A 25474-nucleotide genomic window follows, 5' to 3' on the forward strand; every position below is an offset into this window, starting at 1 on the left:
GTCGCAGCCAGTGCTGGTGGGTGCAAACTAGGGTTGCCATATTCTGGCTTTCCAAATCTGGGTGCCTAATTTGCATATTATGTAAATTGGCTTTGAAATCATTTTTGAGCAGAATAGTGACTGCACGTTTTGCTCCATAACTCTGCTTCTACAAGGGCTAGAGCTTAGCTTTTTTCTCCTTCCTCCTCTAATGAAATCTGAAATCTAGGTGGGCTGCTTAAAATCTGGGTGAAGCTGGGGAGGAGGAGAAGAAAGCAGACAGAGGGCAGGGCTGGTGGGTGCGCAGTGCCACAGTTGTGTCTCCCTCTCTCTTCCTGCCCTGCTGTGGCTGTGTCTCTCTTTTCAAGGGCCCCACCTTTCCATGTGCAACTCCTCACCCAGAACCCGCAACCCCTAGAGACTGCCCTGCGCGGGAGCGTGGTGCCGGGGAGACAAGCTGCACCTTTAAGAACCAGCAGCCAGAAGCGTGATAATTTTGCTGTTCTGCCTTGCCTGAAAGGCGGTATACAAACAAATCAAATTATCAGTAACAAGAAGCTAACACTGGTAGCTTTGCTCGGTGTAGTTGAGCAATTCGTCAAGTATTCAGGACCAATTCAGTCATTTGTCCTGACCAACAAAGATGTCAGTGACACAGAGCATGCACATACCAATTCCCCTTTCCCAGCACCCCAGGCATTTCAAAAAGCCTTTTAGCCTTGTGTTTGTCATTGTTTGAGCTGGAACATGCAGGCCTTTTTTTAAGACAATGCGAGGCCCAGGGGCTTACTGTACATTTGAGGTTTCTCTTCCTTCTTTTCACAGGTGGTGTGTACTGTAACCACATGACCAGCTCTCCTCTGGTCTTGCTACCACAAGGTAAAGGTAAGGTAAAGTGTGCCGATTTCGACTCCTGACACCCACAGAGCCCTGTGGTTTTCTTTGATAGAAGACAGGAGGAGTTTACCACTGCCTCCTCCCATGCAGTATGAGATGCCTTTCAGCATCTTCCTATATCGGGGCTGCCCAATATAGTACCAGTGGGGCAGGGGCGTAACAAGACTGGAGTGGGCCCAGAGACAAAATTTTAAAATGGGCCCCTTGCTGATACACACACACACACTTCACAATATACAGTCATGTGACTTGCCTCTGGGGGGCCCCTCGAGGCGTGGGGGGCCCCAGGCAGCCGCCTCCCCTTGCCTAATGGTAGTTATGCCCCTGGTACTGTTTATTTGGGGGTTTTATGTGGCCCCCTCCATGTATGAGTTCTAGGGCTCTTCTCCTCCCCGCCCCCCCCACAAAAAGGAGAATGTGCCTTTAGCATTTTGCACCTGAAAAGCGCCAAGCCATGGTTTAGAAACAACATTCTAGAGACCCTCTCATCTTTGCAGTTCTCCTCAAAATCCTTTCCAAGGAGGAGAGCTTCACAGATTATTTGACCAAGAGTCCCGATGGCTTTATAAATCACACTTGCAGCAGGCCCCGCCAGTTTGCTGCACATTCTTGCCGCTTTTGGCAGGCCCTGCTTTTGCTGCCTGTTGTGATCAGGGCTCTGCTGGGTTTATTGTAGTTCTCTCTCAGATATGAAAGGCCAGGGGGTGGGAGAAGGCTTTGGAGGAGGGGATTGTTGGCTTCAGAGACTGAACCCTGAGGAGGAAATTCTTGGAACGTAGAAGGATTGCTAGAGAATGGGCTCTTTCAAGGCCTCCATCAAACCCCACAGGCAGCCAAAAAAGGGGGAAACTCTCTGTGGTGTTAACTGGTTCTTTTCTCTTCTCTCATCCATATTTGTTTTTCATGCCCTGCAGCTGTTTGCAAAGAGCAGGTTTATTGCTCACAATCAGCATCAATTTCTACCTGAAAGAGATAAGACATCTACCTTTACACTCTCCTATAATGATTTGCAGAGCATTATGATCTGAAAACAATATTTCACCAATACTGGAAAACAGCACATTTTAGAAAGGAAAATACAAAGAACAAGGCACTATAATGCCATTATATACATCTATATTGCACTCACACAGAAATCAGTTATGCTTGCCTCATCTTAAAAAAGGTCATCTGTAGAAGAGCTGCAGAAGGTTAAGGAAAGAGCAACAGTCTGATTGTATGCAGAGGTATAATAGAATTGAATGGGGGGGGGTCTTGTGTAGACCATCTTGTTAGACAGATGAGCCTAAATCCACTGATTTCAGTGTACTCAGGTATGCCTAATTCTGCAAAGGCTGGTGTTATGAACTGACAAAGAACAGAACGAGGCTTTTCTCATGATCAGTGAGAAGAGCTGTAAGGGGGTTTGCGGGGAGAGCGGGCTTAGCCGCTCTCTAAGACTGCTGGCTTAGCCCACGCTCCCCGCAGACGATCGGAAGGCAGCCCTGGGCAGCCAGATCGGCCGCGCACATGACTGCCGGCTCCGTCACGGAGCCAGCGGGGGCTGCGGGCCACACGGTTCCCGGAAGATCCAGGATGCCCCACGTGAGCGCGTGGGACATCCTGGAGAGACCCTCGAGCCTGGGAGGCTGCTTGCAGCCTCCCGGTCAGGGGGGTCTACTCATGTGTCGCTGCACGCCGCAGCAACACACGAGCAAAAGGACGGGGTTAACGGAGTGCTCGCTCCGTTAACCTCGTCTTAGGGGAAGGCTTTTGGGCGATCGTGAGAATCGCCTCAGCATCTTCCAACTGGAAGGAGGGGCGGGGAGAGGTTTAGGAAGAAGTCAGAACTTTTTGTTTACAAACAATTTCTACGGAAGGGGACAAGCACAACCTGACTGCTCATTTTAAAAATATCTATGGTGTGAAACAAGAACAAATAGGGAGATCATATTCTCAGCCTTTTTCAAAACACTGGAACACAGGGTTAGAACAAAGTTATTCTGCAATAGGTTCAGGACTAACATTTATTTAAAGCACAGCATAATTTACATAAATTTTATTTATAAAATGTGTGAATTATATTCTGTGCAGAGTAACACCTGAAGAGTATACACAAGAGTAATTAAAACAGTCAACAACAAAGGGAATCTGAACATAAGTAACTGAAAATCAAAATCAGCCACAATTAACTGGCGGCCACTCCTTCAATGATGGCCACTCCTTTAGAGAGCTTTAAAAAGGATTAGCTATATTCATGCTCTACCAGTGGCTATGAGCTAATATATCTAAGCAACAAGTAGTTTTGTAACTGCGTATATTTAAATAAATTAGAGCAAGCTTGTCTGTGTCTATACCCACAAAGTGTCTATACCTACGAAGATTAGAATTGTTCAGACAATGTTTTTTCTCTGGACACTCTATGGATGCAAAAGCTGGACTCTGAAGAAGAACGATAGAAAAAGTATTAACACTTTTGAACTTTGGTGCTGGAGAAGACTTTTGAGGATACCATGGACTGCCAGGAAAACAAACAAATGGATCATAGAACAAATCAATCCAGAATTTTCACTTGAGGCACAAATGACCAACTATCATACTTCGGACACATTATGCAAAAACCCAGCTCCCTTGTGAAGTCCATAATGCTGGGAAAGTTGAAGGAAAGAGAAGAGGACAATCAGCAGCAAGGTGGATGGACTCGATGGCGACAACAATGAATGCACCGCTGAGAGACCTTAAAGGCCAAGTGGAAGACAGATCATCCTGGAGAGAATCTATCTATGTGGTCGCTAAGAGTCGACACCGACTTGATGGCACTTAATCAATCAATCAATCTTGCCATAGACATGATTCTCTGCACTACTCCTTCTAAGGAAGATGGCCTTCTGTGCCATCCAAAATTATGTCAAGGACTGCACAGCCCTCAGAGACATATTTTGGGTGACACAGACTGCCTCTTGGGAAAGGGGAGATAATAAATAAATGCCCCTTCTCCAATGTACCAGTGTAGTTACTGGTAGTTGAAAAGTGCTGTTAGCTAGCTCCTCTCACTGCACAGTGTTTCCTTGCTCTATATGTCAGCTCCTATTTGGAAGACATGACTAGATCGCAGTATTATTTTTGCCTGCAAGGGAAAAAAATTATTCAAATCTTTTGCTTAATGAGGTCTGGTTATGGTTGCCAGATTCCATGACTTGACCAGGATTTTAGCCTCCTTCTCAGGATTCTGAGCAGGAGGCTCAGGGTGTGGAGACAGAACCAAGGACCAGGCTATCTTCTTAATGGTTTGATGAGAGCTTTGCTATTATTTCTAACCCCTTGCTCATGCTTCATCCACCACTGGATGTAATTAATCTCTCTCTCTCTTCTCTTGACTCCCTTGGTGCGGCGGGGGGCATCCTCTGCCCCTAGGCTCTACCCCACACATCTCCTTGGCTTCCCCTCCTGGGTCTGAGCATCCAAAGCTCCAAAGACCTGGCAATTCAGTAGGTAGGGCTGGCGTGTGGAGGAGAAAAAGGCGGCCCAATCTTCCCTGGTTCGCTCAGATGCAAAGGAAGCATTTCTTTGTTTTCGAATATGCAAATGCAGGAGCGGAGTGAAGTGAGTGAGGTGGACTGTTAGGGTTTGCTCCTTTTTTCCCTGATAGGGCCCCTGTGCCTTAAGCAGTTGCATGGCCCACACAAGTTTCACAGTTGCTGTTTTCCCCAGCATAAGGCTACCCTGATGGGAAAAGATTCACTGGTTGCATTTATGCCCATCATCCTGCGTACTCCCCAACATTTCACAAGGAGATGTACAGGCATGCTTGTACACCCCTATTTTCATACTACACTGCCCAACACACACAAGGATATGACTTCATAGGTACAATGCTGCATGTTTGCTCTGCATTAGCCCAGCAATGGACCGGGCCTAGGAGCACTATGCTCTGGGGGATGCCAAAGAAGTACTTGTTTGTGGGTCACCCTTATCAAGCATTCCATGCCCCCCAAGAATTCCAGGTATCACCTGGATTTTAAGCATCTCACCTGGAGTCCTTAGCCCACCTGGATTCGCCTGGATTTGAGTTTTCATTAATTTTTTTTTTTTAAAAAGCTAAGCTCTAGCCCTTGCAGAAGCGGAGTTATGGAGCAAAATGTGCTATCACTGTTCTGCTCAACCACTGGACTTGGATTAAGAGAGGAAGAGTACAGGAGGCTAGCTGGGAGGGTTTCACTTTCACAAGTACAATAATCCCCTGAGGAATGTCACCTTCTTTGTTATCAGCAGGGGATTTCTATCAGGCAGTTGAGGATAGCTTGCTTGATATGAATCACTACCTGCCTACCAGGCTGTTGAGGATAGCTTGCTTGATATGAATCACTACCTGCCTACCAGGCTGTGTACTGTAATCTTTAAGGACTTTCTTGGCTTTACATTCAATGCCTGCCTACTTAGAAGCACCATTGGTTTCAATCAGATCTTCTCTCAAATAAGTGTGTACAGAATTGCAGACTTAATTAAAAATATTTGCATTTATTTTGTTCTATTGCTGCTAATATGTCAAGGAAAACTGTCAGGCAGATATCTTCCCCAACTACTGTTGATAGATATAGAGAGCAAATACAAGTCAACTGGAAAGCACAGATGCTAATTTACATATGCAAATTATTTGCAAACCAATTTACATAATATGCAAATTAGGCACCCAGATTTGGAGAGCCAGAAAATGGCAACCTTACTTTTCTCCAAAATTGGATGTCCAGACTGAAAGGCTGGGCAGTGTTGCGATTGGTTGAGTCAGCAAGCTGGAAGAGGGGTGATCTGCCAGGAGGTGTCAGGCCTAGGGGTTCCTGAGGGGTAAATCCATCCCTGTAGTAGCTTATCCTCCATTCATTTGGAAAACCAAATGTTTGCGTGAAAGAAGATAAGAAAAAAAACACCCCTTAATAACTGTCCTACAGTTGGTTAGCAACACTTCAGAATGAGCCTTTCCAACCTGTAAAATAACAGATTAGTATATGACATGGGCACGTGAAACAAACCCCTCTCAGAGATTTAACTTCTAGAGACCTGGGGGTAGGGGGAGCTGAACCCTTAAGATTGCAACGATAACTTTAGCAACCTGCTTCAACAATGTTTTCACAAGGCATTCTCCAAAGGCTAACATAGAGACATTGATTCAAACAACACATGGATTTACCCGAGGTAAGTCCGAGAAAATAAGACAACTGGCTCATAAATAGAAGTGCGAGCTTATCGCCCGGTCACTAAAAAAGCAGCAGCCGTGAAGGTGAAACGCTGTTTTCAAGCCATGGGTGAGCAGAGATGGGGTCCTCTTCCTTTCTCTCTACTTCTCGTTGAAAAAGGAAGCTTCCCTTTAAGACTCGCTCGCTCCTTTGGAACAGGACAAGAAAACTACATTTCCCACAGTTCTCTGGCTGTGCGGCCATAGCGGAACCCTTGAGCGTAAAGCTCGAGTTTCTCAGCTAGTACGGGGGAAAGCAACGGGAGAGGACCGTTTCCGGCACAAACCAGAAGCGGAGCTTCCAGCCTCCCGGGAGGCGGGATGGCGGCCCGCACCGCACTGCTGCTTCTGTTGGGAGTGGCGGGGGCTGGCCCGACCCCTGCACAGGGTTCTCGGGGGGACCGGGAGCCCGTCTACCGAGACTGCCTGACCCATTGCGAGAGGCGCAACTGCTCCGGGGCCGGGCTGCGGTACTTCCGCTCCCACCAGCCGCTGTATATGAGCCTCACAGGTACTGAAAGGCTCCAGGCCGCCTCCACCAGGGGAGGGCCACGCCCACCACTGGGGAAGAGGCGCCCTGGGGGTCCACGGTACAACCCTCCTTTGCATAGCCACGCTCACAAAGAATGATGCCCCCGCCTGGTTTGATTCTTAGGCGCTTTTTCAGCTTTATGACTCTTTCAGCCATTCATGAGCTTGACCAAGTTCAGTCTCGTCGCTGCTGCTCGTTTTGAATGCTAGGACGAACACGGGGTGCGGGAGGCAGTAATTGCGGAGAAGTGTCTAAGCATGTGCAGAGTGCATTCCCAAAATCACTGGATAAGGAGCTGGTCTTGTGGTAGCAACCACCTTAAATGGTGCAGTGGGGAAGTGCTTGATTAACAAGCAGAAGATTGCCGGTTCGAATCCCTACTGGTAGTATATTGCGCAGCCCTGATATAGGAAGATGCTGAAAGGCATCTCATACTGCACGGGAGGAGGCAGTGGTAAACTCCTCCTGTCTTCTATCAAAGAAAACCACAGGGCTCTGTGGGTGTCAGGAGTCGAAATCGGCACACTTTACCTTACTGCTACCTTGTGGTACCTTACTGCTTCCTTGTGGTAGCAAGACCAGAGGAGAGCTGGTATTGTGGTTACAAGCAGGGGTGTAACTGCTATTAGGCAAGGGGAGGTGGCTGCCTGGGGGCCCCCATGCCTTGAGGGCCCCCCAGAGGCAAGTCACATGTGAACTGTGTGTGTGTGTATCAGTGAGGGACCCATTTTAAAATTTTGTCTCTGCGCCTACTCCAGCCTTGTTACGCCCCTGATTACAAGCATGACTTGAACCCTTAGCAGGGTCTGCCTTGGTTGCATATGAATGCGAGGCTTGATTTGTGAACCCTGTAAGATATTCCCCTTAGGGGATGGAACCGCTCTGGGAAGAGCAGCAGGTTCCAAGTTCCCTCCCTGGCATCTCCAAGATAGGGCTGAGAGAGATTCCTGCCTGTAACCTTGGAGAAGCTACTGCCAGTCTGGGTAGACAATACTGAGCTAGATGGACCTTTGGTCTGACTCAGTATATGGCAGCTTCCTATGTTCCTATGAGCTCCGGAATTAGTGTTAATCTGGTACCACTCCTAGTGTGTGTGCACATACAACTGCTGTGCTACTATACCAGGCCAGTTCCTTGGCTCACTCCTTTTTTCCTGTCAATTGTAGTGAGGAAGGCATTGGTTCCCTTTCCCGTAACAGTCAAGCAGCTACCTAGCAACCTGCTTCTTGGGTAAAGGGAATTATTTAATTGTACTACAGCTTTGTCATTTTAAAGCATCTCTTATTAGCTAGGCTCCACCCACCAAACCACTCTTGTCAACGTGTCTGTTCAGAGTTTATTTCTCCCAGGCTTCTTTATGGGCTAGAAAAATAACCCACTGAGTGGCCGCTTTTAGAATTCAGTGTAGGATTTGTACTTCAGTTCCCCTTGCTCTCGGGGTTTATTTGAAGTTCTAGCCAATGAGTGGGAAGAAGCCACCATTTTTTATTGCTAGGTTCTTCATAATTTGTCAAATTATTACCATCTCCATGCAACCAGATCCTAAGGATGTTTACTCAGAAGTAGGTCTACTGGGTTGAGTGCAGCTTATTCCCAAGTAAGTACGTATATAGAATTTAAGCCGGAATTACTCACTCTGTCTTTCTCTCAGCAAACCTTTGTGTGTCTCTTACATGTCCCATTTCCTGCTTATTCCTTGAGATAAGACAGATCCAAGTTTCAAAGTTATATTTAATTTTCAGAAATCCATATGACATACAGTTCTAAATTGGTTAATAAATTTGCATTTTTAACTTCCTGATCCCATGCAGGGGAACCCAGAAATATGCAACACATTACTAATATTTTAAAAACAAATTTCTACCAGTCTTAGGATCCCTGTTCAGTTCTGGCCACAGAAGAACTTAGGTCTTCTCTATAAAATTCTAACAATGGAGAAAGATGAAAGCCCCTTAAAATAAAACATAATTGGCAGCTGTAAGCATCTTCCAATCCCACATTAGCCCTTTAAAATTATGCCAGTGGTTCCATTGTTTTTGGTCAAACTTCTTCCTTAATCTTTTTTGTTTCCCCTATCTGTATTCTAGGGTGGACCTGCAGAGATGATTGCAAATATGAATGTATGTGGCTGACTGTGGGCCTTTATGTCCAGGAAGGATACAAAGTGCCTCAGTTTCATGGAAAGGTGAGAATATGTTGGTGAGTCAAGCTCGCTCGCTTGTATGAACAACTGAAGTTGCCTTATACCAGGTTAGACTATAGGTCCATCTAGCCCAATATTGTCTACTCTCTGATGAATGATACCCTCCAGGACCTCAAGCAGGGTTCTTTTTCAACCCTACCGTCTTAGGTCCTTTCAAATGGTGATGTCAGGGATTGATCCTGAGACCTTTGGCATGCAAAGCATATACTTTGCCATTGAGCTATGGCCGCTCCCCATTAGACATGAGAAATGTTTTCCATTTCCTGGGTCTACAGGGAGAAATAAGTGTTCCTATGCCTGTGTCCAGGCCTTTTACTACTCACACTGCCCTAGGTGGAGTGGGAGAGAAGAAACTAATCCCATAAAACAGATGAAAGCATTACTAGGGAATCATAGTGTGCTGTGCTTGTTCCCCCAAAAAAGGTTTCCCCCCAAAAGAACACCAGGCTTGCAAGCCTAAGAGGAGGAGGAGGAGGAGGAGATTGGGGACGTGAGATCCAGAGTGAGAAAATGATGTTAATTTTGCCTGGGCTAGAGAAGACCTAGGAAGATTCTGGTTCTTGAGATCACTGTTGGAATCTGAGCTGACAGATCTCTTTTCACGACACCCACAAGGACCCTTAACTTTTTTCTAAAACAGAAACTACAATGCCACAGTGCTCAAGGATTTGCAGAATAACATACTTCACAGTGTATTTTTTAAAATTGCTTGCTGATAACCAGAGTTTTTAAGATTAGTTGCTGCAAACTCTCAACTCCAAACAACTCTAGCAGATGCTAATAAAGCTGCACATATTATGTGGTTAGAATAAGTTATACAGAATGAGATATTGCAACAAAAGTTTACTTACTACACTGTCCATTTAATTTCCACTTTAAAATATAGGACTTTTAGAATTTGGAGTTGCTGAATTAAAGCTTAAATGGGAAGAATTTGGGGGTAATGTGGAAAGGGATTCAGAAAGACAAGAGGATACAAATAGAGAAGTTCTTCCCTGTTATCTAGCTTCTAAGATATGTATCTTTTAAAGCCACCTTTTCCTGGGTGTTTTCCAGACTGCGCAGGAGGAAGTGGTGTAAAATCAGATGGCAAACCCTAATGTTTTGAAGCCAGTTAGAGTTAGCCGTGTGTTGGATTTTACACCACTTCCTCCCACGCTGAGGCTTTGAGGGGAGAGGAGGGGGCAGGTGATGTGACCACTCCCCCGCCCCCCGTGAATTTGCACAAAAGCACTGGGCTCTTGCAAAAAACTCCCCTCCACCCTGTACCACTGGTACCATTGTGCAAAAGAATGAAAGGGAGCACCCCAGCAAAACACACCCTCAAGCTTTCTCCTTAGACCAAGAAGCAAACAGGTTGTTTCAATTACAGCAATCACCATAACACACAGATACAAAAAGGCATAGAGAGGAAAATACAGCTGCAATTCTATGCACTCTTACTTGGGAGGAAGCCTATTGAACTAAATCATTTACTCCTGAGTAAACCCAGCAAGCTTGCAAACTGTCTCAAAACTAAAACAATCAGCTACTATTTTATCACACACATTCGATGCTTTAAACCTGAAATGTCAAGATCAGATCTGAATACAGGCTGTGACTGTGTGAATAATACCTTGCTGTTCCCATATGCAAGATTGTGTCGAAATCCAGATTGTACCAACACACACCAAGCCTATATGTAGTGGAGCAATTTTAAGTTGCTGTCTGGAAGGCACCCTGGTGTTGACACTTTTTATTTCCACCAGTTTGCTGGTCTATACTACCGGTAGTATCTTCCAAAGCTAGCATCCCCATATCCAAATGATTTCTTGATTAGCTACTTAACAAACCACTCAGCCCCTCAAAACCTGAGTCCCTCTCTAGCCATAATTTTGCCCTTACTAGTCTAGGCCAAATTAACTTCTCCAAGACATTTGCTGTGGTGTTCCTTGTTTTCCTTTTCAGCCCTTTTTACAAACTGTTGCAACATCCAAATGTTCTAACAATGAGCACCTTGATGTTGGTTCGCTAAGGGACTTATCCAGCAAAAACTTAAATTGGTTCTTCTGCTAATACTTATGATTGAATCAGGCCCATTTCATGGCTTTTAAAGACGCAGAACCTTGGTCCGAGCTTTAAAACCCCCCACGAAAAACAGCAAGAAGCTCACCCTGCTCCCTCCCTTCTCTTTTACTGAGATTTTTGTATGAAGATTGTATGAAGACTAGCCAGCTGCAAATTCTCCTAACTTGCCCCTTCACCATCCACCCCATCAGGCATCTTGCTGCAGTTCTAGGTATCCCACTGGGAAGCCTGCTTTTAGCTCCTTCAGCCCTCCTAGAACATGTGCGTACATTCTCATTTCTGATTGATAACCTGGTTCTTTTTTTCTCTCTCTCTCTCCTCTTAGTGGCCCTTTTCCCGCTTCCTGTTTTTTCAGGAGCCTGCTTCTGCCTTTGCTTCATTCCTTAATGGACTTGCCAATTTAGTGATGCTGAACAGATACAAGGCCATCGTTCCGCCTTCTTCTCCCATGTACCATACCTGCATTGCCTTTGCTTGGGTAAGTTGTTTCTTAACTTTGTCTTGGAACGCCAGTTGCTTTGGTTTTGGGGTGTCTGAGCTCCCTTTTCCCTCAGGTGCATCACAGTTCTGTAGCACGATTCTAACCATGTTTACTTGGGAGTGAGTGCCATTGATTCCAATGGCGCTGGCTTCCGGGTCAACCTGCATAACACTGAAGCCTTTGTCTCCTTCAGGAAGGGGATACCTGGAGTGTGCAAAGACAAGGCAAGAACTCTGCTGTGCAAGGGAGACAAGGGAAAACCAGACTATGCCAGGAAGAGGAGGACTCACTCAGAGATCCAGCTCTCTACTTCTCATTCCAGGCTGTTTCAAGAAATGCAGAGTGGAGTGAGTGAGGAGGGCGGGAAGTCAGATGGCATCCCTTATAGGGGCCAGACTCGAGCCACACTCTCGGTACCTAAGGCTGGCATTGTGGGTATTTTGATGAAAGATTCTAGACTGTTGGTACTGTCTTTAGAATTACTTTTTAGAACAGGGGTAGGCCACCTTGGCACTCCAGCTGTTGCTGAACTTCAACTCCCATCATCCACAACAACACCTGGAATGCCAAGGTTGCCTACCTCTGTTTTAGAGCTATGTTCAGTGGTGGCTTTAGCTGGGCGTTTTGTTCTTATTGTTGACATTTACTGTTTAGAGAAATTGTGCTTTGCTTTGTGAGCTACCTTAAGGGCTCTTTGAGCCAAACAGTGTGGCAGCGGTTTTAGGTTCCTGCTACTACTAATGTTTAGTATCTGTATCGCTTTCCATGTAAGTTATCTAGTAATCCTTACAACAACCTATAAAGCTGGTCAATATTGTTATCTCCTTATTGCTGCTAGGAGTGCTGAAAGGGGTGGGGCTCATCTAATGAGCTCATGGCAGAGTGAGTTCATGTTAGAGGCAAGGTTTAGATCTGGAACGTTTTGATGCTTAGCACAGTCTCTTTAGCCAGCAGATGGATCAACAATCCAGATAGATAAAGGAGGGAGGGGATAAATCAACAATCCAGATAAATAAAAGATGGCGACCAAGAAATAATATGGAGCCCTCCCTAACAGGCAGAACAAGACTCAGACAAGAGGAGGGGTGTGTGAGAGTGCTGGAAGCACCTTTCATTTTCCGAGGCCTTCTTTTCCCCTTATGCCTTTGCTTCCAGATCAATAGCCAGCTACTCTAGGTTTGCTTCTTTAAGTACCATATGACAGTCACTCATGCACTTAGCAGATCAGCTTGTTTTTAAATGCTTCTACGGTATTTGTTTTGTGGTAGATCCTAGCTTTAGAGATCTGGTCTTGTAAAATGTGGTGCACATTTTCAGGATATTTCTCTCTTCCCCTGTTTCCATGGCCCCTTTCAGGTATCTTTAAATGCCTGGTTCTGGTCTACAGTTTTCCACACTCGAGACACAAATTTAACAGAGGTAAACAATTCTGATCTTGTCATAAAAACATGCATAACTTGAGCAGAAGTGTTAGATTTGGGGGGATTTTGAAGGCATGGCCAAATAATAAAATAAAATCTCCAGTTGTTGCTGTTTTCCAAATAAAAAGAAGCACCCCCAACAAGTTCCTAGGTGATTTTAGGGGGACAAAGGGAACCTGTTTGTTTGACATTCCAGTCCTTAACACATTTACTTTAAAACACATGTTGAAGCCCACACGAGACTTCTGTAGTTAGGATCACAACTTGCTTTCGAAGTTGTCATTGTGTTTTGTTTGTTTGTACAGGGTGGCTTCCTATGATTGCCAAGTTTGGTTCCTGGGAACCTCCAATTCCCAGGGAGTGTGTGCTCCCCATGAGCATGTCATACAAACTCATCAGTGTCCAGTTCCTCAGCCTTCTGCCTGAGATTCTCCCAACATCCACCCAACGTTTGTAACCTACATTTGGAGCTGGATGGAAAATGTTGGGTGGAAGTCTTGGGAACCAGACTTTGGCGGGTTTGCACAACATGCCCACTGGGAGCGTACACTTCCTGGGAACTAGAGGTGCCCATGAACCAAACTTCACAGTGATCATGTGAAGCCACCCATTGTGTGCCATCAGTGTTTATGGCACTTTACAACAAAGACGGGTCCCTTCTCAGAAGAGCTTACAGTCTAAAATTTGACACAGGGGAGGCAATAGGAGGAGGAGAGATAGGAAGGAGATAGGAGTAAATTGGGGGAGAATATATCTCTTCAGTTATATATGCTTAGGCTTTGTTTTAGTATGGGATAAGGAGTAAGAGATTGTACCAAAGGCTTTGCAGAAACAGTGGATTTGGAGGAGGGATATGAAGGAAGATGCTAGCAGGATAAAGCCTTCCTGGACCACTCCAGCCGTGAACAGAAATTGGCAGATATAAAAACATGCCAACAGATTGCTGAGAATCTACAAATTGCATGTAGAGGGAGAGAGAAAATCTGTAGAGTTCCATGTCATTTGAGCAAAAATAAGAATAAGCATTAATACAGTGGAGACTTTTTTTTTACAAAGCCGGCTTACAGTATTGAGTGAGAACTGATCCAGATCTTGTATCTACATTTCTTTTCCCACAGAAAATGGACTATTTCTGTGCATCAGCAGTCATCCTCCACTCTGTTTATCTGTGTTGCGTCAGGTGAGTCTCTCTTTTTCTCCACCATCGCCACCCTGTAACATCCTGTCTCTTTGGAAGTAAAAGTATGGCCTGGCACTAATCAAAAAGATGGAAAGATCCATGCAGTTGTCTAGGCAAAAATGTTTTTCAAAATGCAGTGCGTGAGGAGGATTATTTTCCTTGAAGGCTTGCGAAAATATCCCAGACTTTACCTCTGCTCGGCCTCTTCCTAGGGAGGAAGTTATCCTTTGCTCTGTGGTGAACAGATACATTCTGGGAAAGATATAGAGAGGTCTACCTTGACAACGTTCTTATAAAGGAATGAGTAAACTAACGTCTTTCTCAGGCTTAAAGTTGCCGCCCTTTTTTCTGGCAGGGCACCAGTACTTTCAGCTGCGTGACAAATAGGATTTATCTCCCTGCACCCCCACGATGGGAAAGTTTTTCAGCCTGTTGGTATCTCTGTTTGCCACTTCATTGATAAAGGTGCAGGAGCTCTGCCAGAGTAAAACGTAGCAGCCTTATTTGCTCCCAATTTACATGTTGGGTGTTCTGCATAAATATGAAGCTACCTTATACTAAGTCAGACTATCTAGCCCTGGATCCTCTACTCTGACTGCCATCAGCTCTCCAGGGCCTTGGGAAGAGAGAGCTCTGCTGCCTGAGATCCTGCTGAATGGTGATTCCAAAGACTGAACCTGGGAACTTCTGGGTGCCAAGCATGTACTCTGTCACTGAGCAGCAGTCCCTCCTCCAGGGCATAGCGAACCTCTTGGGTCCCCTTTTGGCAGGTGAAGGGGTGGCATATTCAGAAGATATATTAGCTGACTCAAAACCAATGGTGAGCACCTGGTTTTCATTAAGAACTGAATGAGGGTTAATGTATGTTAAGGTGAAGGAAGTGTTTGTGGGGGTATGGCTTTAGTGAAAACGAAGCCACAGCTGCTCGCTCGGTTGCATAAGCAAAGTGGTTCAAGGCCGCCAGGATATTTGTGCCTGATCTGTCCCCAAAAAGAGAATATCCCACTCGTGCGGGCCACACCTCATGTCATGTCCTGTCCAGGTTAGCACTCCACTCACAAGTCATTAAAGAGATACTGCTCTTCATGAAAGACCCCTCCGGAGGGTCTGGACAAGCATCTTGGAATGGCTTTAATCTTGGTCATTGCCAGCGGGCACTGTTTTTCTAATAGGGAGGCTGCTGCCACGGCCCAGTCATGAGCTCGTGTTTGCCCCAGTGTTAATAAAACCCCAAGACTGACAGTAGCAATGGACTCTTCCAGGAGCCTCTGGAACAGAATCGGGATGGAGAACGGGGACAATAGCAACAGCCTTCAACAGCATGGAGATGCTAGTCACACCCTACCCCCCACCACCTCTCTCCCCATCTTTTGAATGTGCAACCCACACATGCTCCTCTTTGTATGTACAGCCACACAGTTCTCAGGTTGCATATTTAAAAGCAGCAAATGCAGGTCAGAATCCCAAGAGGAAATGTGTGTGAACAGAACAGGAAGCATGCAAACAGGTGATGAGGACAACCAAATCAGAGCATTACAAAATGTCAAGGACTGTTACCCAAGAGGGCTGGTGTTGCCATATCCGCTCTAGACGAAGACCAAACTTCCTGCTACAGCTGAGGCCAATCAGTGTTCTTGGGCAGGGGAATGAGCAATCCCTTTCGGTTCACTTTGAACCAATCAGAGTTTCTGGACAGCAGGACTGGCCCCCACAACACATGCATCCCTGGCCACAGAGGGGAAGTGGACCAAGTGTAATCCAGTCAATATGCCACAGCCCTTGGGCGCTTCTTCAACAGCATCTGCTTTTTCTTTCAGGACCCTGGGTCTGAAACGTCCAGCTTTTGCCACTGCCTTTGGGGGTTTCCTGCTCCTCTTCCTGGCCTGCCATGTCTCATATCTGACACTTGTGCGCTTTGACTATGGCTATAATATGGCTGCCAACGTGGCAATCGGTGAGACCCACTGGAGCAATGTTATTGATGGTTATTTCCCCCCAGACAAGGGTGGAGGAGAACAGCTGGACAGGTGGCAGTGGGGCTGAGGGCATGGCTAGACAGACAAGACTACTGTTCTAATTAACTCTTCCACCTTGAGGGGTTGGAGGCATTTGGGTAGAGTGCTGTGTAGGGACTGCCTTGCTCTGCCATGTATATGTGAAATGTCCCTGCCTCTGTAGCAGTTGCTCTTACACTGCTACAGGTATAAGCTAATGCTGGGACATCCAACTCTGCTTCTGAATTGCCCTAAAATAGGAATTCAGGAAGAGAAGGCAATTTAGATCTTCTCAGGGCTGGGATAAGGCCACGGTGATCGCATACATCCCCCGCCCAAATAGTGGAGCACGTGTGTGTCTATCCCAAAATCCTTGGGGAGCAAGCCAAAGACGGGCATGAATTGCTCCATTCTTCCCGCAAGGGGAAAAGGCCAGGCTTCTAATATTTGTCCGGTCCAATCCAGAGGCATCATACCGCCTGCTGATTGCAGGAGCCAAGTTGCTTCTGGGGCCTGAACATGTGTGGAGCCATAGTAGCTCGCTAGATTCGCCTTGGACCCTGAGGCTGACAAGCCCTTCTCTCTGCCAGGCTGCAGCATGGGATTAGGCTTACAAGTTTCCCATTGTTGATCACCTGAGCAAAGGAGTGTTTTCTGGGATTGTGTAATACCAGGAGCAATAGGTAGCCACATCCTCCAGAAAAGGACTGATGACATAAGTGTGTGCATGTGGTTTGCTGATACACACATTCCCTGCCCCCGCTCTACACTGAAACCGCTTCCACTGTCCCAGGCCCTTCAGAGGAGAAGTGTGCCTTTTATTATGGAGCACCGGCGGGCCAGGCTCGCAGCAGCCCAAGATCTTCAGGGCAGGTTACTTAGGAGCTGCCAGTGCGCAAGGTGGGCTGACCAACCTGCAGTGCCTATGGGAAGTAAGTCCTTTAGCAGCAGCACCTTGGCACGACAGACCGAGGAAGGGAGAACTGGTCCGTACAGGCTCAGGTATTCTGGAAAAATTTGAATGGGGGGGGCAGGAAGGGGAGGGGATCTGGAAAAACTTCCAGAAAAATTTCCCATGCAAATTTCCCTCCCACTTGCTTAAAATTTACATTACCTTTTCTCTTTTAAAAAAAAATTACCACATTTTGCAGCAGAAACACTGCATTGGTATAAACGCCACACTGAAGAAAAAAGGCTGAGTTGTTTTTTTTTTAAAAAAAAAACAACCATCAGAAACGCTGCATCGCTGTAAATGCTGCAGCTAAGCCAAGTAAATATGGCCAAGTAACTCAAGTAAATATGGCCATTTGCACCCACAAGCAAGCAAATCCAGGGCCAGGAAGGGCCTTCTCAGCTGCCTCGGTTGCTTCCAGGCCCTCTCGGCCTCATGGAGCCTCTTGTTGGTCAGAGGGCCCTGCTGTGCTGCTGACGTGCCTCCTTCCATTGCCCCTACATCCGCACGTAAGCAACGCATCAGCGTAAGCACCACAGGTGGTGAAAATTAACTTTGAAACATGTATGTGCTGCGGCGTTTCTTCCCGTAAATCTGGTACTATACAGATTTTCCTGATGTCATAAATAAATCATGATCTGATTTGGCATGTCATTTTGACCTATTTATACACTAAACCAGAAACAAACAAAAAAAAAAAACCCTCCACCCTGTTAATTTCCCCTCACTGTATCTCAAGCATTTTTCAAGCAGTCAAGTAGAAATTTTAGGAATGGAAGATTTTTCCAGACAATTTCCCACTCCACATCTCTGCTCATCTTTCATGTAGTTGTGCAGAGGCAGGCTCCTCCCTGATTCATGGGCCAATTGGAGGAAGAACAACAGCCTGCCACTCCATGGGTGCTCTGTAGTTTTCCCTGTGCTTCTCAGCTGATGGTTGGGGCTGTTGCCTGGGAATGCCTGACGTGCTTTTGGGATCTGGTGCTGAGGAGAAAGGAGCCCAGTTCAGGGCTCCTAGTGCTTCATGAGACAAGTTTGGCCTTTTCTTTTTCCGCCTGACTGTGCAGGCCTCCTCAACCTCTTCTGGTGGCTGGGCTGGTGCATGAGGAACCAGCAGCGCCTGCCGTATGTCTGGAAGTGTGTGGCAGTCGTGTTGCTACTGCAAGCCTTAGCCCTGCTGGAGCTCCTGGACTTCCCACCGTTGTTTTGGGTCTTCGATGCCCACGCCATCTGGCACATCAGCACCATCCCTGTCAATATCCTTTTCTACAGGTCAGTCTAGCTTGCTTGCCTCCCGCCTTTTTCAGCCTCACCTGCATGCCTTCCACTGTTTGAACTCCAGACTCGCGAGATGTGGTGCTGACTCATTACTTTCTTGGAAGATGTTCTCAAAGAATTAGATGAGTTCATGCAGGAGCAGGGTCTGTCGATAGCTGTTAACTGTGATAACTAAGAACCAATAAACAGGGAGACCATAATGCCCTGCTTGTGAGCACCCAGTGGCACCTGGCTGGCCACTCTTAGACATGGTGCACTGGTCTAGGGTGAGCTTTGGTCCAGTCCTCTGCTTGAGGGGCAGCAGGGATGAAATGGTTCATCACCAAGGAGCTCAGGATGGTATACAGGTGAAACTCAGAAAATTAGAATATTGTGCAAAAGTCCATTAATTTCAGTAATGCAAATTAAAAGGTGAAACTGATATATGAGACAGACGCATTACATGCAAAGCGAGATAAGTCAAGCCTTAATTTGTTATAATTGTGATGATCATGGCGTACAGGCAGCTCATGAAAACCCCAAATCCACAATCCCAGAGAATTAGAATATTACATGGAACCAAGAAGACAAGGATTGAAGAATAGAACAATATCGGACCTCTGAAAAATATACAGTGTACTGTGGTTGATTGGCCAGCAAACTCGCCAAACTCGCCTGACCTGACCCCATAGAGAATCTATGGGGCATTGCCAAGAGAAGGATGAGAGACATGAGACCAAACAATGCAGAAGAGCTGAAGGCCGCTAATGAAGCATCCTGGTCTTCCATAATACCTCATCAGTGCCACAGGCTGATAGCATCCATGCCACGCCGCATTGAGGCAGTAATTGCTGCAAAAGGGGCCCAACCCAAGTACTGAATACATATGCATGCTTATACTTTTCAGAGGTCCGATATTGTTCTATCAGTTTCACCTTTTAATTTGCATTACTGAAATTAATGGACTTTTGCACGATATTCTAATTTTCCGAGTTTCACCTGTACATCCCCCTTCCCCACTTGATTTTTAGAATAGCCCCTTGAGGTATGTTAGGTTAAGAGATGGTTACAGAGTAGGGATTTGAACCTGACCTTCCTACCTCAAAGTCCAACTTCGTCATCCACCCAGTGTTATGGTAGTAACTTAAAGGGTAGAGCAGTGTGTGCTGTGTGATTAAAAATACATTCTGCATCAAGAAAAGCTGTTGACATGTGTCATGTGCAAATCACAAAAATGTATGTCTGTTTGCTTTCTTTGCATAATTTATTCTGCTTCTCTAATACATGGGAAAGTGAAAGTGCAATACTAGTCAGTAAATCCTGGCTGTCTTTCCATGGGAAATTTGGCTGCAGGGCCATATCTAGGGGTAGGGCAGGCAGGGCACGTGCCCCGGGCACCACTTGAAGGGGGGTGCCATTTTTCTAAAATTTTTTAAAAATTAAAATGGCTGGTGAAAACAAAATGGCCACTGCGCATGCTCAAATGGCCTCTGTGAGGCCCTAGGCCATGCCAGGCCTCGCAGAGGCCATTTGAGCATGCGCAGTCACCATTTTGTTTTCAGTGGCCATTTAAAAAATATTTTTTTAAAAAATGGCCACCGCACATGCTGAAATGGTCCCTGTGAGGCCCTAGAGGCCAGAGAGGGGAGAGGAAACCTTTGCAGACACCCCCCCCCCACAGCCTTTAGGAAGCCCCCCGCTACAGGTAAATTTTTTTAATTAATTTTTTTTAAAAATATATAATATTAATATAATATTTTAAAAATATATAATATTAATATAATATAAGTCACTGTACACATATTCAGTTTGGCACTATGTACAGAGAATCAGATGGGTGTCAGATGTTTGGACAGGGGGCGCAATTTCAGTGTTTGCCCTAGGCACTATTTTCCCTAGATACGCCTCTGTTTGGCTGTGTACATGCACCCACCCACCCACATACTTTTCTGCTATTTGTTGTCTTAAGGGTTAGAAACTTCCTTTTTGAAAGAAAGAACTTTGAGATTGCAAGCTGTTGCACCCAATACCCATTTTTGCATTTGGGTGACAGATTTGCAGAATCACGAAATACACCCAGGGTAAGGCTGCACAGAATTGTGCAATATGCACACAACTCTGCCCTCTAGGGTTGCTCACTGACTACAGAAAGTAGGAAGGGAACATAGCCTGGCTCAATCTTATGCCCCTAACAGTTTGATCTGTAGAAATCAGCTGCTGAAGCTTTTCACAGTGTGGAGATGAGCATTATTATCTGCCAATGTCTGGACATCAGACTGCTGTTAAAGGTGCAGGAGCAGTTGAAAACCTGTCTACCCTACCTGCCTGGAGGGGATGCACTCTAAAAGGCTTCAAATGTTGGGATCTCTGATCTGTAACCAGTCTCCTGTTAAACTGTAGCATGCTTTATATGTCTTCATTTAATAAGGCTACATGCAGGCTTTTGGTAGGAGCATTAGCTATAGGCCGTGTTGTTCATGCAGCTGTCAGTTTTGGAAGTTTGCATTTCAAGTGCTTATTATAGTGTGCACCTGAAATATTGGGAAATGGTGGCTAGGGTTAGGAGGTATAACTTGGGCAAAGTTGGGGTGGAGTAGATTCATTTCCAACTCTTTGGGGGCAATGAAGTTTATCTGGGACAATGGATAAATGTTCTAGGCCTCTCAGCTAGCTCAGCCTACTACTAGCCAATCTGTGCAGTAACAGCCATACTTTGTCTCACTTTCCCTCTCTTTGCAGTTTCCTCGTTGATGACAGCCTCTATCTCTTGAAGGCCAATTCGGACATTCTTAAAATAGACTAAAGCTTTTGGTGGAGCATAGATTGGGGAAGGTCACGGACCTCTCTGGAAGACACCCACTGATAATTTCTAGTCTCCAAGGAGAGTGCTGCTTCAGGCCTACTTTGGGAGTCGGTGACAATTTGCACTTTTTGTTCCTGTCCATATGCTATAAAGCCTCCATATCTGGATTATGTTGCCATGTTATAATTTGCCTGCCTTTCTCCTGGACGTATCAGGATATGCCTTTCACTTTCCCTGGAATTTGGTTTTGGGGTCCTCATTTTGCCTTTGGAACTCTTTTCGTGCTTCTCTGGGTGAACAGGAACTGTTTCCCGCTTTCTTGCGTCACTCAGTTCCTTTTATTTGCTCTTTTTGTTAGTTTTCAAGTTGCTCTAGGGGAATAGATCTGCTGACTTAACAGCCTTTGCTGAAGGGACTTCATAAGCAGCATGGAAGACCGTGAAGTGGCTTGGCGAACTGGAATATATTCAGGAATCTTGCTTGTGCTGTAGTTTACCACGGGTGAATGGAGGTGTCAGCCATTTCAGAAAAGCAGTGGTGTCATGCTGCTTCGTTGATGGGTTACTTTTTTAAGTTCTTTGCCAGCCCATCAGAAAACACTGCGCTATGAACTTTGCTTTCTCACTTCTAATGAGAAAAACAAAAGAGAGATTCCAGGTTGCAGTGATTGCTATAAATTGGTGCTGGGCTCAACTCTCCTAGATGATATGCCCTTGAAGCTCTGCGCGCACACACAAACACCTCCCAGTCCCAGATGTGGATGGGTCTGCAAAAAAAAACAACTAGCAGTGATCATTCCTTGATGAAGTGGACATTCTGCGCATGATCAGAAATTCAGCTCATCATTATTATTACAACTGTACCTGTTCCAGAGCTATGTCCTAGCTTTACAAACTGCCTCTGGAGCTCCCAGCTGGATGGGGAGAATCTTGTTTAATAATACTATTAATTCATAATAATAAGCAATTGGGATGAGTCGATGACATTTTCATTCTGAAAGCTATTCCTACCAGGTTGTAGGAGCTACCTGAGCATTTCCAAACTGAAACGCAAGCCGGATTCAGAGAGAGAATAAATAGCATTTCTCCTTTGACGCATCTGTTCTGTTTTAAAATAGCAATATAGACCACACCATAGATTGGAGTGAGGATTTTTTGTGATAAGATTTGCCATGCAGTGTCTGTCCAGTGTTCCATCCAGTCCAGCAGGCGGTATCCAGCCGTGGTCAGCTGCCTCTGAGAAGCTCATGAGCAAGTCCTGATGGAAAGAGCCATCTCTGGGGATCTGACCCTTCTGAAGTTCACTGCCTCAGGTTCCGTTTTTAACTACTTTGCCTACTACCCCCTGCTGGACTGATCAAACCTCTCTGCATTCTGAGGTGGGCCATTTGTTACGCCTGAAGATCTCTAGTTTTCATTTGGTGGCGGCGACTCTTCTGTCTCTTAAGAGGAATGGAGTCGAGGAAGATATCGTTTTGATCTGGGGCTAAAAATGATAAGCCGTGTGGATATTTATGACAAAGAAGATTAAGCCAAATTGAATTCTTGCATTTTCTCAAGAACAGGTGGCCTGCTTCCTCATGGCTCCACACTACTTACGTAACTCTGCAGCTTTGAAACTACATTGAACACCACCACTCTTAAAGGACGTATTCAGCAAGATGAACACAAACACTCGAGCGCTTTCCACCCCTCGGAAAAATCTGCTTGAAAAACAGAGAAAGCCGGAGGAGGAGGAGGCCAAAAGTGCCTTTTGTGCGAAGAGTGCCAAAGGGTTCGTACAAAGAAATGAGGAAAGAACCAAAGTGAAAAAGCACGAAGCAGCCTGGATTGCTGATGTCGGTGGTTATAGCTCTGGTTAGCCACAAGGTGGCAGGAGTGGCCAATTCATGGTGACTTGAAAGTTGCCTCTAGTCTTCTTGAATGTCTGCCCCACCCAACATTAGATTTTGATGGCTTTATTGTTTGTTTTTAATACTGTGATTTCCAAGCCATGTTCCGGGCAACTAGGAGGTTCTGTGGAAGATGATCAGGGGACTGCCCAGTGAAAAGATGAGTTGATGGCAGCCAAACTTCCCGGAAAGGCAGCTTGCTCGCCATTATTCATCACCTCCCCCTGGACAGTCACAGGGAGCATTGGGTGTGTCCTTGGTTTTACTTTCTGGATGGCTGGTGCCCCATATGACCCAGGTGTGTGTGCTAGCACATGCCCCTGGATCCTCCGAAACATGCTGTGGTTTCTTGGCAGACGAGTCACTGTGGAAAAGTGAAGGAGGAAAGAGCACTGGCCAACATCCAGAGCAACAAACTGCTTGCAAAAGGACATTGCACTAGCAGAAAACTGTGGTGCTAAGTCTGGAGCGTGTACTTCAGCCTAGCATTGTGCTACCGTAAGCATGCTTGCACTTGTACTCCCCTGCTAACTGAGCAAAGAGGCACCTTTTAAAAGTGGTGATTCTCTTTATTTAGCAGGGGGAGAGCAACTGGCCCTATCCAGCCCCAGCACAGCATTCCTCCAGTGGCTGCTGCTGGTGTCTATCTTATATTTCATTTTTTAGGTTGTGAGCCCTTTGGGGACAGGGAGCCATTTTATTTGTTTATATCTATGTAAACCACTTTGGGAACTTTTGAAAAGCGGTATATAAATATCCACTATGTGTGTGTGTGTGTACAACAGTTGTACGTGTGTGGAATGCCTCGTTTATTTTAATGGGGACATTTGCGGGAGAGCAATGTAGCACAGTTTTCTACACACACACACACACACACACACACACACACACCCTTTTTAGCGCAGCTATTCTAACTAAACTAGCACAAACCTGCTGGCTCCACAAATGGGTTGTTGCTCTGGATGTCAGCCACAGTTCTTATGAATCATATTTACCATATGCATTTTGACTCCCTTTCCCAGAGGAAGAAATTCATGGGGCTATACTGGCTAGGAGGTCACTTTTTAGCATGACTACTTTTTTTTTCTTGGCAGAGTTCTTATGCCTTTAATAGCAGCTTGACAGGTATAAATTCAGTAGGTGAAGCTTCCTCATCTCTGTGTCAGAAAACATGGTCCCTGGTGACATTTTTCCTGTTGCACAGCTGTTAAAGGCACGAAGCTGACCGAGCTGCAAAAGGAACAAAATAGGGACCAAGAAGAGAGTCGTGGCTAGATCTTCCATGCTGCAGCACACAGGGAGAAGGGGTGAAGCTTACTTTCTGCCCTTCTTAGCAGCCCAGATTCTAGTTGCCAGGTACAACATCTGTGGCTCCAATGCCTGCTGGTCACCTTCATTTTGACATGCCAAATTTTATACAGTATCCATCTACCAAGCTGGATGTGTGTATCGGATTAACAGTAATCCTGTTTCTGCCGCCAAAAGGTGCCCCCTCCCGTGCACCCACCCACTGTTGTCAAAGGGGGCTGCTGCCACCCCCCTTGTAAATTCCACAAGCTTTGCCAGCCCTTTTTCCAAGCTCCCAGCCAAATGGATGGATGAAGGTGACTTGTTAGGGCTTGTCATCAAAGACCATTGTATTTCTGTTGAAGGTCAGGGAGCATGCAAGAGCTGCTTTCCACCACCTCTTGTATGGTCCGGCATCTATCCCTGTATATGAAATCCCACTGAAACCTAGCACAGCAATGGTTGCAAGCAGGGCTGGGGGCATTCTACCCCAAACCCAAATTCTCTACTGAGAAAAGCTACATTTGGCAAATGGAAAACATTGCTGAGTAGAAGTTTAAGTGGAGAATCCTTCCGCTTAAAAACAAACAATGCTATCTAGTACTGCTTGTGTTCACTTCTGGCTTTTGTAAAGCTGTCATGTAAAACTATATGCCACTGCTGGCTACTCAGACTTTTCCCCTGCATAGAGAATTAAGAATGTCGTCTTCTTTAGAAGGCTGAAATACTCTACTCTCTTAGAAGTGTAACCTTTTCTGAAACATACCCAGAACAAAGGAAATGTGCCACTCACAAGCAGTGCACTCCTCTGAGAATGTACCCTCTGTGATGGGGCTTCCTCTGCCTCCATGCCGATGGCCTCTGGGGACATGGTGTGAGTTGCTGCAACAGCAGTAGGAGGTGGCTGTCCCAGACTTTGTGTTCCGAAGGCAAAAGCTGCTCTCTGCCTGAGGCCTGGATGCTATTAGTGGTAGAACCTCAGAAGTCAGCTTGATTCCTTGTAGGTGGCACATAAAGCAGAGGAAAAGGAATGGGATGGGGAGGAGGTATGGAGTGGCCAGAATAGGAGGATAGTGGGAAATGAGGGAGGGAAGAGCATTTGTGCTACAGAATACCTGCACCAGCTCAGCTGGTGTTCACTCTGTTTCTGTACTCCAGGCCTGCTCAACTTTGGGACCCCTAGCTGTCTTTGGACTTCAGCTCCCATAATCCCCAGCCACAGTGGCCAATTGCCAGGGATTATGGGAGTTGTAGGCAAACATCTGCAAGAGGGCCGAAGTTGAGCAGGCCTGCTGTACTTCAGTGAGGCCTACCTGGACTC

At 45.9% G+C, this 25474-nt stretch overlaps 1 protein-coding gene and 1 long non-coding RNA gene across 5 annotated transcripts; one reads left to right on the forward strand and one right to left on the reverse strand.

Annotated features, from left to right (window-relative positions):
* Nucleotides 1-1730: 1730 nt before the first annotated feature.
* Nucleotides 1731-6236, reverse strand: LOC128331958 (uncharacterized). Of its 2 annotated transcripts, XR_008310489.1 has the most exons (3): nt 6041-6236; nt 3230-3297; nt 1731-1835 (listed from the first exon to the last, which is right to left on the reverse strand). It is a non-coding gene; the product is annotated as an uncharacterized LOC128331958 (long non-coding RNA). The 2 variants fall into 2 exon arrangements; XR_008310488.1 differs by lacking the exon at nt 3230-3297 and having other exon boundaries at nt 1731-1839.
* Nucleotides 6237-6351: 115 nt separating this feature from the next.
* On the forward strand, nt 6352-23650 carry PGAP3 (post-GPI attachment to proteins phospholipase 3). 3 transcript variants are annotated; one of them, XM_053265030.1, is made up of 8 exons: nt 6352-6596; nt 8705-8802; nt 11213-11365; nt 12725-12787; nt 13908-13969; nt 15787-15923; nt 17983-18187; nt 20912-23650. In XM_053265030.1, exons 1-8 carry the CDS (start codon nt 6407-6409, stop codon nt 20973-20975), a joined length of 972 nt encoding a protein of 323 aa, XP_053121005.1. In that variant the 5' UTR covers nt 6352-6406; the 3' UTR covers nt 20976-23650. The 3 variants fall into 3 exon arrangements, with proteins under 3 accessions (XP_053121005.1, XP_053121007.1, XP_053121006.1); XM_053265032.1 differs by lacking the exon at nt 20912-23650 and adding an exon at nt 11562-11715 and having other exon boundaries at nt 17983-18118; XM_053265031.1 differs by lacking the exon at nt 12725-12787.
* Nucleotides 23651-25474: the final 1824 nt, after the last annotated feature.

Source organism: Hemicordylus capensis, chromosome 6, assembly GCF_027244095.1.
Source record: "Hemicordylus capensis ecotype Gifberg chromosome 6, rHemCap1.1.pri, whole genome shotgun sequence".
NCBI classification, from domain to species: Eukaryota; Metazoa; Chordata; class Lepidosauria; order Squamata; family Cordylidae; genus Hemicordylus; species Hemicordylus capensis.

Bases quoted from the DNA above. Each gene is read 5' to 3' on its own strand.
- PGAP3 (XM_053265030.1), top strand. From the start codon at position 6,407: ATGGCGGCCCGCACCGCACTGCTGCTTCTGTTGGGAGTGGCGGGGGCT. The intron at 11,366-12,724 runs GTAAGTTGTTTC...GGCCCCTTTCAG, and splicing joins CCTGCATTGCCTTTGCTTGG to GTATCTTTAAATGCCTGGTT. The intron at 13,970-15,786 runs GTGAGTCTCTCT...TTTTTCTTTCAG, and splicing joins GTTTATCTGTGTTGCGTCAG to GACCCTGGGTCTGAAACGTC.